This window comes from Papio anubis, chromosome 2, assembly GCF_008728515.1.
Source record: "Papio anubis isolate 15944 chromosome 2, Panubis1.0, whole genome shotgun sequence".
NCBI lineage: Eukaryota > Metazoa > Chordata > Mammalia > Primates > Cercopithecidae > Papio > Papio anubis.
In genome coordinates, this window is record NC_044977.1 from 76,328,990 (window position 1) to 76,344,875 (window position 15,886).

The 15,886-nt window shown below is 40.4% G+C and overlaps 1 protein-coding gene across 13 annotated transcripts in view; it reads right to left on the reverse strand.

The window, feature by feature from the left end:
• Positions 1 to 15,886, reverse strand: part of ATXN7 (ataxin 7) — a 151,655-nt gene that overhangs the window by 60,602 nt on the left and 75,167 nt on the right. For 12 of the 13 annotated variants that reach the window (XR_004182146.1, XM_031663220.1, XM_031663216.1 and 9 more), the window contains one exon: positions 1,360 to 1,464. The exons of the other annotated variant lie outside the window; for it this stretch is intronic. Coding sequence is in view for 11 of the 12 variants with exons in the window: in XM_031663216.1 (XP_031519076.1) it covers positions 1,360 to 1,464 (105 nt within the window). In the remaining variant the exon portion in view is untranslated. The remainder of the gene's footprint in view (positions 1 to 1,359; positions 1,465 to 15,886) is intronic. 13 annotated transcript variants of the gene reach the window in all.

Consider the following 15,886-nt stretch of genomic DNA (forward strand, 5'->3'; position numbering starts at 1 on the left):
TACTAGGAAGGCTGAGGCAAGGGAATTGCTTGAATCTGGGAGGCGGAGGTTGCAATGAACTGAGATCGCACCACTGCACTCCAACGTGGGCGACAGAGTGAGACACCGTCTCAAAAAAAGAACAAAACAAAACAAAACAAAAACAACAAAAGTATCTCAAAGCTATGCAGTCTTCCTAGCTCTACTGCCAGATCTTACTCTCAGTCCAATGTCATCTCTTGCCTCTTAACTATTCTCCCTGCTTCTGCCCTTCTCCCAGAATTTATTCTCAGCAAATCAACCACTGAAATAGGACTGTGTTACTCTCTTACATAAATCCTCTGGTGCGCCCAAGCTGCTTCTTAGCCTGGCCTATGAATGATCAGGTTCCTGCTTATAATGCTGGATTCCTCCAGTTTCTACCTCCCTTCACTAAATACTATATACCCTTCAGCCACACAGGCCTTCTTCAGGTCTGTGTGCTGGCTGTTCCCTCTGCATCAAACGCTCTTATTCTAGATCGCTGCCCGAGTTGCTCCTTCTTATCATTTAGGACTCAGCTCCAGTGTCACCTCCTAAGATGCTTTCTTTAAACACTCTATCTATAGAAGAAACCCATTGTCACTCTCTATTGCAAGCTTGCATTTGTAGTAGTAAGAGCAATGAGGAAAAAACCTATAGTTATTTTTAAAGTGTATCTAGTTAGTTTTGCCTGCCTCTCCAGTTAGACTGTAAACTCTGTGGCAGTAAGAATCATACTACATACTCAATGTCTGAAACAAGGTAGGTATTCAAATACTTATGATTTGCTATTGAGCAAAACTGGGCAGAAAATCAAGGTTTTTAGAATCAGAATCTTATCTTAAACACTGTAAAGGCATTACGACAATGCCAAACAACTGTATTTGGACTCTTCAACAATTAACACCCAAAATTTAGAACTATTGAACTGAGAAGTTTCAAAATCACGTTTCCTTAATATAAATAAATAAATAAATAAATAAATAAAAATAAAAATAAAAAGCCCATGTAGCCATACTGTGAGTGTAATATATAATTTGAAAATCCACTGAATATACAACCAGGGGCTCTAGAAGGAAACAAACTGGTAACTATACTGATGCAACATTTTACAAGAGATTTTATAAACTATACTTTCTCTAATTTCAATAAAAGCCAAAACATTCATATCACTTTTAATAAAAATTTAAAAATATCCAACAACAATGGGTTGTTATTAACCCATTCAGTGAATTAAAAAGTCTACCTCCTGGTGGGGGAGGGACATTATGCCCTATGCATGCCATCACTGTTCCTTAGTTTAATCTTGCTTTACCTTTTATCTTCTAATAACAATTTTTTAAATGGTTAAGCACTTACCATAATGTGATTGAAATGCCTGCGGTTTGACAACCTGATTACAGTCGTTACACACCACCAAGTAGAAATCATCATGGGCAGGACAGAAACCAAATATTGGCATGTCTGCAACAGAGAAACAGAGCATCACTCACTCATCTGGTTCTGATTGATATAAAACCATTTTGGGAAACAATACTTTCTTTTTTTTTTTTTTTTTGAGATGGAGTCTTGCTCTGTCATCCAGGTTGGAGTGCAGTGGCACAATCTCGACTCACAGCAAGCTCCGCCTCCCGGGTTCATGTCATTCTCCTGCCTCAGCCTCCGGAGTAGCTAGGACTACAGGCGCCCGCCACTACGCCCGGCTTATTTTTTGTATTTTGTATTTTTTTTTTTTTTTTGGTAGAGACGGGGTTTCACCATGTTAGCTAGGATGGTCTCGATCTCCTGACCTCGTGATCTGCCCACCTCTGCCTCCCAAAGCGCTGAGATTACAGACGTGATTGCCAGGAAACAATACTTTCTAAAGGAGTTGCCTTATTATAAAGCATACCAGGACAAATGAACTGATGTGGTGCACCACCACCATTAAATAGAAATCAAATCAGGCTTACACAGACACTTTAAAAAGGGTTAAAGTGCGCCAAAAATAATTATTATGAGGTGAAACAGACAATCTTTTAAAATGCAAACAATGAATACATTCGTACAATAAAGCAACATTAGATGAACTCTACCAAGAGTTAAGGGAAAGAATCTGCAACCATATAAAATGCTTCGTTCACAAAGCTGTACCATCTAATGCTTTTATTTGTTTAACTGTGCATTCTATTCTAGCTATTTGGTTCCTGGGTTCTGCGGAACAATTAAGAAAGGGAGTAGAGATTTCAGAGAGGAGTAAAATTGGTTTGCCAGCATGTCATATAATGAAAATTATTTTCATATATTTTTTCCAAGTCATAGCAACCTCTAGTCCTTTTGCTTACATACTGATGCCACCAGAAAGACAGATTGAACTTTAGTACAAACAGCATTTCATACATTAATCAGTTTGGTTACCAAAATAGGATAGGATATGAAATGTTTGTTTTAACAGTTAAGACAGCAACTTAATTAAATGCAAAAGTAAAACAAAACTATATGCATATACATGAAAACTGAAAGTAACTTGATACCTGGGTAAATATGGTTAACTAAAACATCTCAACTATGAACAATTAATTATGAACAACAATTTGGGGAACAGAGCTAAAAGTTTAGATCCAGAATCTAACTTTTTAAGTATTTCAAAATCAGTGGATTTTAAACAAGCATTTTACACCATATTCACTATTTAGAGTATCTGCAATAAATGGATAATTAGCACACTTCAATTTAAGCAAATGTTTTAGTAGATCAAATACCAAGTTTAAAGGACAAGGGGGAAGATCCAAGAAGCTGATTAGCGTCTGCTTTCTTTCCTATGAAGATTTAATTTCACACTTTCTCCAGCCTGAGAGATCCTGGTGGTTTTAAAGGGAGAAGAAAATTCCCTAAGGAGATGTCAAGTGATGATAATCTCTAAAATACCAAATTACTGATCTAGTATCTACACATGGCTATAGCTTGAATTTTCTTCAACAGTTTCTATTATACTGAATTGCACAGATAGCTAGCTATAATCTGACATATAGAGTCCAGCATGATTTGGGGATGTACCTGCAGCACCGAGTAGTTTTTACGTGCTACTATTTCATTTTATCCTCACAACTACCTAGGTAGATACCATTATATCCCTCCTCTAAAGAAGAGAAAACTGACTCACAGACAGGTAAAGTACTTTGTCTAAGGTCAACAGCTGGAATTCAATTCTGACTTATAATGTGGCTTGGATTTCTTACCTCTTGCAGACCAGAGGAATAATGATATTTAGAGATTCCTTCCAGATTCCAATGTCAATAAAATGGAATGTCAGGGCTGACAATCTTTGACGGTATAAACTGATTAGATATGAAGCTTCCAGTAGACTACAGACTTCTGTGACTATGCTTATTTAATAAAAAATAAGAGCCAAACAATATGCTATTTTCCTTGAAAGCCTGCCCACATTGAGTTAAATATAGTACATGTGGGAGAAGGGGAAAGGTAATATCTATGCAATGATATACTTGTAATAAGTCACCCAAGATTACAGTTTCTTGACATGACATTTCATTCTGAAAAATAAAATTTAAAGTAGTTTACCGTTAAGTTCCATATGCTTTTGTGCTAAATGCCTCTGATACATCTAAATTACAGAACTGGTATAACATTCATAATTTACAACTGAAAAGTGTAAGATAGATATCAAATGAACAATTTCATTAATGAAATCAACTCAGTTCGTTTTATTATTATATAGCAGTTAAAATAGTATTCAATAAACAGTCTTAGTTTAGTTTTAGGTCTCTGCAATGCGTTGCTGGTGGTCTCTGATTTCCCTCAGTTCTGAATATAAAGCAATGTTACTTAAAATAGATCACTTTGCCAGATACCAGATTCTTCTGCGGACTAACCCTCTACCCCTTAAAAAATAAAGCAATTAAGAGAAATAAAAATCTAAACTGATCCTTTCAAATAAGAATTCAATTTGTCACATGATGTTTATCATGTACAATATTATTCTTTTTTGCCCTGGTTCCTTTGATCCTTTTCTGAGACTTATGACTAGTAAAACTAAAAAGGTAGGGGTTATCCTGTAAGGAACCAAGAACCTATACTTCTGTAAAAATGTCTATTTCCTCAATAACTTAAGATCAATTGCAACTGATGATAAACAGCTGACATTTATTGAGAGACTACTATGTGCCAGGCCCTATGCCAAGCAGTTCTTACATGGTTTTTCCCATTTATTTCTAATAATAACCCTACAAAATAATCCCCATTTTACTTATGGAGAAACAAACTTAGTTAATATCACTCAGCAAGAAAGTAGCATAACCAGGACTCTCATTTGTGTGACAGGAAAACTCGGTTCTTAATTTCTCATGAGCACACTGAATTTCTCTAAAAAGCACGCACACACATGCTCCCTCTGTGGAAAGAAACATGGTATACTTAAACCCAGTTCATTCTACCCTATGAAATGCAGTTCCTTGGGCCCGGTGCAGTGGCTCACGCCTGTAATTCCAGCACTTTGGGAGGCCGAGGAAGGCAGATTACCTGAGGTCAGGAGTTCGAGACCAGCCTGGCCAACATGGTAAACCCTGTCTCTACTAAAAATACAGAAATTAGTTGGGTGTGGTGGCAGGCGCCTGTAACCCCAGCTACTCAGGAGGCTGAGGCGGGAGAATCACTTGAACCTGGGAGGTGGAGGTTGCTGTGAGCCAAGATCATGCCACTGTATTCCAGCCTGGGTGAAAGAGTGAGACTCTGTCTCAAAAAAAGAAAAAGAAAAAGAAATTGAGCTTCTTTTATTAAAACATAAAGCAACTTTAATTTTAGCTTTCTGAATTCTTTACTTTCAGATATCCATATTTGGAAGTTAACTAGAGGATACAAAATAATTTAAATAAAATGTCTTCTTCAGAAAAAAAAAAAAAGGAGTTCTATATCCTTTTTCTGCACTGGGACATTCCAGGGGCCTTAGCAACAGGAACAGAGTGTGGAATGTTGTGGCAACAGAAATGAAATAATGTGTGTGTGAGGGACAGTATGTATGTTCCTAAATATTTTAAAGCATAAATTCACAATCAACCCATCTGCAAATTAACATAGGGATCTTGCTCAAATGCTATGAAAAGCTTGATTTACAACAGAAAATAAAAATACCAAATAAAAATGAGTTCATTATTCAATTAGAAAGTTTACAAAATACACTTGCAATATACAACTTGGGCCATTAATTATGTACTTGAACATACAATTTAAAAATTGTAATTGAATTAATGGATTCCAAACTAATTTGAAAGAATGGATTTTATTGTTGTGTAAGCCCTAAATCTTTCTGAGGATTTAGGTCACCCCTATGTTCCAATTAGTGAGTGGGCCAGCACCCACATCTAGGCCATCATGTACTTTGGAGACCCCAGGCCAGCATACTAGGGAGGATTAGGTTTAAGCACAAGGACACCTGAGCACATGTATGTGGAAACTTCAGTCACATGCAGAATGAAGTCTCTCTGCTAGAAACTATACTGCAAACCGTGGTGAATGTATTTACTTTGGTGTTGCTATCTCTATTTTCAGGACTTTGTTCAATAACAAGAAAACCTGAATGGTATTGCAAAGCATTTAACCTGCCCACTACCCTGCATGTCTCCCTTTTCCCATGCATCTCAAACTTCCACATGCCACTCCCACGTTTCTATCTCCAGCCCAGACTGCTCCCAAGCTCTGTCTAGTTTCACGTACCAGATTGCCTACTAGACATTGCCATCTAGACGTCTTAATATACATTTCAAACAGAACAAGCATGTCCAAAACTTCACTCTTGACCCTTCTCTGCTCCTCACCCAACAACCTTCCCCATTTTGGGTAAATGATACTATTCATCCTCCAACAGCTCAAACTAAAAGCCCAGGTGTCATCTCCAACTCTCTTGTCCCTCATCACATTCAGGCCACTAGCAGACCCAGTAAGTTCTATTCTAAAACCTCCATCCACTTCTCTCCACTGCCATGGCCACCACTATTGGGCCTGCCACCAGCACCCTTTCAATGAACTCTGGAAGAAGTCCCCTAAGTAGTCTACAATCCTTTCCACAAGGCTGCCAGACTGATTCTTTAAAATTCCCCACCAGATCACACCACTCCTCTGTTTAGAATTCTCTAGTGGCTTTCTACTCCTCTTGGAATAAAACTCCAGCCCTTACCCTGGCCCCCAAAGCCCCCAGATACGCATGCACTTTCCTCTCATCCTGTTCCCTAGTTCCCCACTTCCCTCTCCTTGGCTCACTCTGCTCCAGGCACACTGACCTCCCTTCTCTCCTCAAAGAAATCTTTTCCCCAGCCAGGCTCTATGCTTGCACTTCACAAGATGCCTGGTGTATTCTCACACATCAGGTCTCAGCTCAGCTGTCACCTCTTCAAAGGGCTGTTCCTTCCCCCTCCCCAGTTAGTTAGTTACTCTCTATCACTGGCACTTTAAGCAGAGTGGCTAAGAATGTGGGTCAGTATCACTCTGAATCCTGGTTCCCTCGATCAAAAGAAACGTGACCTTGGGCAAGTTATATAATCTCTTCAAATATCACTTTTTTTTTTTTTGGACACAAGGTTTCTGTCGCCCAGGCTGGAGTGCAGTGGTGCAATCACAGCTCACCACAGCCTCAATCTCCCAGGCTCAAACGATCCTTCCACCTCAGCCTCCTGAGTAGCTAGGAGTAATCACAGGTGTGCACCACCATGCCCAGCTAATTTTGTTTTATTTTTTGTAGAGACAGGGGTCTCACTATGTTGCCCAGACTGGTCTCAAGCTCCTGGGCTCAAGCGATCCTCCCACCTTGGCCTCCCAAAGTGCTGAGATTACAAGCGTGACCTACTGCGCCTGGCCAGCATTTTCTTCACGTATTGAATCGTGATGATCATAGTATCTACTTCACTGGGTACTTCAAAGGACAGAAAGACTAAGAGAGCTACTACATGCCAAAGTCTTAGAAATGCATCTGGCACTAGTGCTCACTCAATGTTTGCCCACAGCCTATGAGATAAAAGTCATTAATGTATTGGTCAGGAAACTAAGGCGCACGGGATTGAAATCTCACAAACTGGTATATAGCATAGCCAAGGTTTAAACCCAGGTATGCTGGACTCACAAGCCCTGGTAATTTCCAGTATTCTCCCACAATCACCTCCTCTATGCCACTCCCACTGCCAGTGCCCAAGGTCAAGGTATGGGGCCTCTACTCACCTGAACAGGTCTCCTAATAAGGCCAGAGTTTGTTCCTCTTCCAGCCTCCTCCTCCCAGCTGCCTGAGCCCACAAACTTGTAAAGCAATAATGCCACTTCTCTATTTGAAGACCCCTACTGGCTTCAAAGTGGGGCTTGGACTCTGGACCTACTTCTCTGCAACAAAGCCCCCAGCATTCTGGTCCCTCCGATCTCTCCAGCCTCAGTCAATATGCTTCTGCCTCAAGTCTCCTGGCATTCTCAGAACCTGTCTAGTTCTCCCACAATTCCTTCCTTTGGCCAGAACAGCTCCTACAGCACACAAAGCTATTCTCTCTGCTCTTTCTACAATTCCCACCGTTCAACAAGAACTAGTCCCAATGTCCTCTCTGCTGGGCTCCTACTCATACTTTTTATGCCCGCCATTTCAGCCCTTCACTCACTGATTTATGGTTTATGAATAAAAATTTACAAATAGAAACCTCAGTAGTCCTGTCTGGACAGCAGACTCTTTGCCTTGCCTAGCACAGAACCTGAGAAGTACCCTATCACTGTGTGTTTATGAAGTAAATGTCTGGCATTTGGAACTTTTCTGTAGCTTTCAGTTGCTCTTAGGATAAAAACAATGATCCTTGATCTGGCCCACCAGCCCTGAACAGCTTGGCGGTGCCTCTCTGCATCTGGTTACTCTGGCCTTGGTTTTGTTCCTGGAGCACACCACACTCTCTTGTTGCAGAACCCTGCGTGGTACTTGCTGTTCCTTTTGCCCGGAACTCAGTTCCCCCAGACCTGTACCTGGCTTGTTGCTCTACTTCATTCAGTCTTAGCTTCAATGTCACTTCCCCAGAGACTTGGCTAGGCAGGGCTCCTAGCCAAGCACTATCTCCCATTTGTAATCATTCATCCAGCTGTGTGAGCCTTAACTTCCTCCCACTAGACTACATTCCATATCTAGCTTGTTGACTGCTCTAGTGGCAGTGCCTAATGGTGCCTAACCTGGCTGACAGAAAGCAGCAATGAATATGTGCTAAATATTACTTGATGAATAATAATTGAAAGATTAAGTCCTTCTGATGCCACCATAAGTCAGAAGGTTATAATTGTGCCTTTATGTCATTTAGTGACACATAGTCATCATCTGCTGGAATTGGGTATGCCATTCAGTGAGAAAGAAGTTCAAGTTCAACAGTCTTCTCTGAAAACATTTTATACCTAGAGGCAGTTTCTAGTAAAATTTCTGTGTTTCAATGTCTGATTCTCAAATCTGCACATTGGCAAATTCTTTTGTGCTAGTGAATCCAGCACAGTGGCTAAAAGCAGTTCTGCAGCGAGACTACTTGTATTCAAATGTCTACTCTTCCTCTTACTAGCTATATGAGCATGGTTAAATTATTTAACCTCTCTGAATCTCAGTTGCTCTGTGTGTAAAATAAAGTTAACAGGACCTGTGTTTCATAATACTATTGTGAAGACTGAATGAACTTATCCATGGAGAGTGCTTAGTACTACTGATAGTAATCACTCAATAAATGTTAGCTCAAGAAACAAAAACATAGGTCGGGCGCGTTGGCTTACGCCTGTAATCCCAGCACTTTGGGAGGCCGAGGTGGGTGGATCACTTAAGGTCAGGAGTTTGAGACCACCCTGGCCAACATGGTGAAACTCCATCTCTACTAAAATTACAAAAATTAGTTGGGTGTGGTGGTACACACTTGTAATTGCAGCTACCTGGGAAGCTGAGGCAGGAGGACTGCTTGAACCTGGGAGGCAAAGGTTGCAGTGAGCTGAGATTGTGCCACGGCACTTCAGCCTGGGTGACAGAGCGAGATTCTCTCTCAAAAAAACAAAACCCAAAAAACAAAACCCACAAAATTGATCCACATTAGAAATGTTTGTCTCAAGGTCCCTGGCTCTTACTAATTCACGGAAGTCTGGTCTACAGTAATCCCCACTTATTCATGATTTTGCTTTCTAAGGTGTCAGTTACCTGTGGTCTGAAAATATTAAAATGAAAATTCCAGAAATAACGTCTAAGTTTTAAACTGCAAGCCATTCTGAACAGCAGGATGAAATCTTGCACCATCCCATTCCATCCTGTCCAGGACATGAATCATCTCTTTGTCCAGTATATCCACACTGTCTACACTACCTGTCCATTAGTCACTTAGTAGTTATCAGATCAAATCCTGCTATTGTAGTACCTGTGTTCAAGTAATACTTATTACTTAGTAATGGCCCCAAAGCACAAGAATAAGAATGCTGGCATATTGTTATAATTATTCTATTTTATTATTAATTACTGTTGTTAATCTCTTCTGTATCTGATTTATAAGTTAAGCTTTATCATAGGTATGTATGTACAGGAAAAAATATATATAGGGTTCAGTACCACCCTCAGTTTCAGACATCTACTGGGGATCTTGCACAGCATCCTCCGCAGATATGGGGGAACAACTATATACACCAATTAGCAACTGACTATTTCACAATGTGTGCTTAACTCTTAAGTGTTCTTGTGCTCCTACTGCTGGCCACACACTCCTCCCTGCAGGCCATGCAAGGGAAAGGTAGGGGAGGCATGCTGGAGCTCCAGCAACAGAGGGCCAATACTGCAAGCCAAGGGGAACCGATGTCTTTCAGTAAGGAAACCACATGATCCAGAAGGTAACTCTGGCATAAATGTGTGTTGACCTAGGTAAGGAAGGCGGCCCCGAAAGGCTGATGCAATGGAGTGAGACAGGAAGGGGTTATACAATGAAAATGAGTGAAACTATACAATGAAAATAGTGGAACCAGACTGAAGACATGGTCTAGAGCACTCTGCAAAGAGCTCAGGAGACCATGGATATGAGGTTAAGGCAGAGGAAGGAATCCAAAGATGAGTCTGTAGTTTCTTCCTTCTTTAGTGCAGCTAATATAAACACATGAAGTTAAGGTTAAGCACAGAATAGAAGAACTTAAGTTTACTATGGCAATAGATCACAGAGGTTAAAATACAGCCTCTGGAGCCAGACTGGCTCTGTTCAAATCCCAGCCCTGCCACTTACTGGCCTGTACCTCAATCTTCTCATTTCTAAATGGGTAAAGTCAAAGTACCTACCTTGCAGGCTACTAGGACTAAACGAATATATGTAAATGTTTCAGACAGTGCCTCCTACACAGTAAGTACTTTGGAAATTCAAGACATTTTTATCATCTTCTCCATTGTTGTCCTTTGGTCTTCGAGCTGGCCGTGCTTCCCAGGGCCTACTTTACACTCCCTCTGCTCCCCAGTAACCACAGAGATACTTTTAAATTATAAATGTCATCAGGCCCAATTAATCTCCTCAGTGGTTCTAGAATGTAATGAGAATGAAAATAAATACTAGAGGGCCCTGCCTAACATCGGCAACCTCAAGACACACTGCTCTCTTCAAACTCTCCACTTTGGCATTCTGAAATCCTTGACAATTATGCCAACCCCACTTCAGGCCCTTTGTTAATTCTATTCCCTCTGTATGGAATGCTTTGCCTGCCTGGCTCTAGACCTGAGCTCACATTTCACTGGAAAGACTCCCTGAACACCCAATTTAAGGCAGGTCCCTGTGGCTTCACACAATTCTCTCTTGTCGAACAGTTATTTCTTATTTGTGTTTTGGCTATCTTCTTCATTAAGATTTAAGCTCCGTGAGGTCAGCGGCCACATGTGCATAGCACAGTACCTGGCACACAGGTTTTCAACAAAAAAATTTGAGAATGGCCTCTGGAATAAGACTGAGCTCAAATCCCAATCCTATCACTCATTAGGAGTGTGACCCTTGGGCAGGTTACTCTGCTCAGCATACTCACTTGTAAAATGGAGATAATAGCAGCAACCTTAAGGGTAGTTATCAGGATAAAGAGAATTACCACACACATAAAGCCTTTATAACTGTGTTTGGCATGGAGCATGTGCTATGTATGTAATACTATTACAATCATTTCTTTTTTTACTAGCAGTGGGGTACACTAGCCACTGCTTCGATCTCTACTGGTCTGTAGCCACTACCTCTTGTCACACTATGTATTAAGTACTTAATGGGTGTCAGTTATTGTGGCAGGTATTCTAAATATGTCATTCATTCATTTATGTACTGAATAAATACATGAATGGCTACTCTGGCTAGGCACTATTCAAAGTATTGGGTAAATATGTCAGTGAACACAAATCACAACCCTACACAAAAGAAAAAAATCCTGGGAAGTGTTAATACATGTAACGAAAATGAAACAGTTCACAATTACGGAGTGCCTCCTGTGTTCCAAGGACAATGCTAAGTATTAACTCATTTTCACTTCTCAGGGTCAATATCCCTAGTTTATAGAAAGCAAGTGAGGCAGCACAGAGAGGTTGCCTGACTTATGTCACAGAGTCAGTAAGCAGAGGAGCTGGGATGTGAAGGTAGGCTACTCCAAAGTACATGCTCTTTACCATCTTACTAGATGAGCTCCTTCACTGCTCAGTGCCCTTCCTGAATTATTCTCTACCTCTCCCAAGAAATCCCTGCTCTTCTGTCTCATTTCATGAAAAGTCAATCAAGCTATTCCCATCTGCTAGCAGACTCCTGCGGGTACCTCTATACTGTCTGCTCTCACTGCTGCTCAAAGGTTTCCTGAGATGCTAGGACTCTCGGCTCCATTGTTGGATATATTTCTAAGAAACCAGAGAGAAGTGGAAGGCTGGTCTCCACATAACAGGTTTTACTATAGTCAGTTCCAAATTTATTTCAACTGGTGACTCTGAATAGTCGGTAATCAAAAGTAGCATCGATGATATTTTTAAAGTTTTAAATTGCTGTTAAGTGAGCTTTAGTCTCAACTACGAAAGGAAAAAAGTAGAATTTTATTTCCACCTTCCATAAGCACATCTCCCAGATTCATATTATCTACTCCAATAGTTAAATATTAACTGGATTTCCCTTTGACCAAAAGATGTCAAATGATGGAACCAACTAGAGACCAATCAGCAAGCTGCTAAATGTATGAGGTCTGGCCCTGCGTAAATCAAAGCAGTCAATAAATACTGGATTTAAAGGAAAAAAAAGTGAGATGTTTCAAGTAAAAAGCAAGCAACAAAAACCACAGCAGCCGCCCCCAACCTTTTTGGCACCAGGGAACAGTTTCATGGAAGACAATTTTTCCATGGGACTAGGGCAAGGAGAGAATGGTTTCGGGATGAAACTGTTCCACCGCAGATAATCAGGAATTAGTTAGACTCTAGGAGCGCACAACCTAGATACCTTGCATGTGCAGTTCATGATAGGGTTCACACTCCTGTGAGAATCTAATGCCACTGCTGATCTGACAAGAGGCAGAGTTCAGGCTGTAATGCTTACTCCTCTCCCTCTCCCAACCCACCCACCCCGTACCCTGGCTCCTAACAGGCCACTGACAGACCAGTGCTGGTCTACAGCCCAGAGACTGGGGACTCCTGCACCAGAGGACCAAGGAGCTAGAAAGATGAAAATACCAATATTAATTACTCACTAATTACAAATGGCCAATATTATCATAGTGACCCCTAACAGGTAAGAGTTACAATGTTTACATTGTCATTGCTTGTACTGAAATTGAGATAAAATGCTTGGGACAGAATAGAGTAGGCAAGTATCAAAATCCTGAGGAACTCGCGTTGGGACTGGCAGGTGGGGCTACAACAGTGACTAACATGGCAGTACACATGACAGGTTGTCTCACAGATTCCTTAAGCTACTCCTCAAAATACTTTCAGCAAATCCTGACCTCTCAAGTCAGAAAACAAGCTTTCAATGCCATGTGTCCTAAATCTGGAAGTGCCTATCAAAAACCTTATAAATCTTGCCTGCATCCCTACCATTTGGACAAGCATGTAGTCTAGGGTAGGACACAGGCTCTAAGAGTCTATCACTTAGCTTGGTTTTGTAACCTCCAGCAATGTACTTAACCTCAAGGCACATCTAGGCACACAGTTTCTACATTTGAAAATGATAGTATCAACCTTAGTTGACTATTGGACTGAATGAGGTAATTCACGTAAAAAGTTGAGGTCTATATCTGTCTAAACACAGCAAGCAGAGTGTACACATAAGGGCTCGACAAAGAACAGTGTTTATTTTGTTACTATTATTATTGTTGTGGTTATGGTTATAATCTCATGACTCAGTTAAGAATACCATTCCTTCTTTTGTTCATTGCAACACCACATCTGCCAGGTATATTGTGTAAATTCCATAGCTCTCATTCAACTTAGAACAGAATTAATTATGAAATGGCATTGGCTACTGACCTGTCTTTACGTTTTTAAATGGTTGATGTAGCATTTATGTCTGCCATAAGGCTCCCAGCCTTGGCTGAGGGGCTGTGTGTGTGTGTGTGTGTGTGTGTGTGTGTGATGGGGCATGGCTTCAATGCTCCAGCAGGTAGTTTATGACTCTGTTTTAGCCTTCACTTCCTGCTTGTATACAGCCTCCAGGTTAGCAAGAGGTGAGAGATTAGGGCCTTCTCAGGTCCTTTCTGGGCATGTGCACAACTCTACACATCCATGTGGTTTTCTGGATTCTCAGGAGTATGGTGGAACTCTTTAAAGTCCCCAACTGACAACTCATTCCCCAGTGTTTCCTATTTACTTTTCTGGTCAGCCTCTTGTTAGCCCCACTTGACATTACCATCACAAGCAACTGTGACACTGAAGAATCACTGCTGATTTTTTTTTTTTTTTAAACACCCTAGGAATACGTCACAGCATGAGCTCAGAGCTAGCCCAAATAAAGATAAGCCCTGAGAATCGGGCTTTTCAGGGAGCTACCAGATAAATCAGTGACAATTCTCTGAAAATAAGGCTTTGGGGGAGCTCCAAACCCATTTCGTCCCCTTCAGTGGCTGCTAGACTGCTAGCTTTCACAGCTACCGTAGTTGTAAAGCTGCTGGTTTTCAAAGTTACTGTTGAGTTGGGGAGGAGAGGTTGAAATAGGGCAAGTTAAAACACTACCGAATTCTCTGTACTTAGGGATTCTGCCATTTTCTTGAATATATGCTCATCAGAACTTGCAAGCCTTTGGGGTTAATTTGCAGAATTCTAAAGAAGTGATTTTGATGATTCTTGCCAGTGTTTTTATTGCTTTTATGGCAGAGCAGATTTTTGGAGGTCCTTACTCTGACATTCATTAGTGCGTAATAGAAGCATTTTAATGGAGGATAATATCATCAGTTTGTTTATTATTATGTTCAACATTGCTTCAACTATAGTATGGAGAAGGGAGGTGCTTGGTTTAAAAGTGGAAGTGAGGAGGTCAGTCAAGAGCTGTCTGCAGCAGTACAGGGTGAAAGACATGGGGGTGGCAGTGAGATGACAGAGAAAGGATTCCAAGATATTTAGAAAGAACTGTTGACATGACTTTGTAATAGCCTGGATACAAAGATGGTGAAGAGAGGATGCCATGCTTCCCATCCTGCAGAACAGGATGGGATGGATAAGAGGTATCGGTCTCTGAGAAAGAATCTGGAAGAACGCCAGGTCTGAGAATGAAGCACATATATGTACGACATCTAAGTTCGAAGGGCCTCTGAGACAGCCAAGATACTGAGAAGCCATCATCTTGAAGATTCTCCCCTAGTTTTAGGCAAATGTCTTATAAATCAAGTCCTAAAACTTTATTTCTTCCATATGCAAAAAAAAAAAAAAAAAAAAAAAAAAAAAAAAAAAAAAATTAAAAGGCAAGGCACATACACTAAGTATAAATAATTCAAAGTCACCCAGGAATTTAAAATACAGTTCCAAGAATGATGAGAACCATGCATTAGTATCTGAAACTACTCATTGCTTACACTCAAGTGAATTAAAGTTTCCCCCCAAGGCAGCTTTATTTAAAGAGAAGTTACAATAAAAATAAAGATAAACCTCCTGTGTCTAAAAGATTCTGTTGCACTCATACACATCTTAATGCTTTCATTGATGCTTGTGAAAACAATTCAAATCAATCAGACCTCTTCACTTTTCCACTCATTCCATAAATACTCACGGTGCCTCACAGTTTGACAGCATTTGGTCAGACCAGGTCCTATAAGGATGAACTGTTCTTTTGGTTTTAATGCCAACTTCTCTGAACATTGTACCTTTTTAGCTCTGAATGCATTTTCTTTAGGTCTCACTTTATGCATAAAACCCATCTGTACAGCTGCTTTCTCTGGTTTGGAAAGGGGAGGGGAGAGATTTGTAAGGCAACACTGAAGAGGAGAAAGGGGAGTGTTAACTGCTGGTTAATTACTTCTACTCCTAATCCTTCTTAATATTACAAAGCCTTTTTCTGTTTAAACAGATTAGGTGCAGTTTATTACCACTGGGAAATACTTAAATGCAAGTTTGTTTTGACTGTTAGTTCATTTGCTTATTTCTGTTTCAAAAACTAGAAGACCTAATGGCAATACTTTCATGAGAAAGTATCATGCATTCTCTTATCTCAGTTTTACTTCTTCAGACTTTGCAGTTTCACTATTTGTCCTTCCAGGGGAACCTGGTCAACATACCTGAACAAGGTACTCAAAGCACATTTTACCACAACCATATGCAAACATATGTGGTTGGCAGATAACACCTTGACCAGCTAAAGTTCAGACTGATGTCTCAACCTAAACACCTATTTCTTCCCAGATTTGTTTTGAGTGCTTCTAAAGTAAAAGGTCAGGCAAATGTTTAAAATACAATATAACA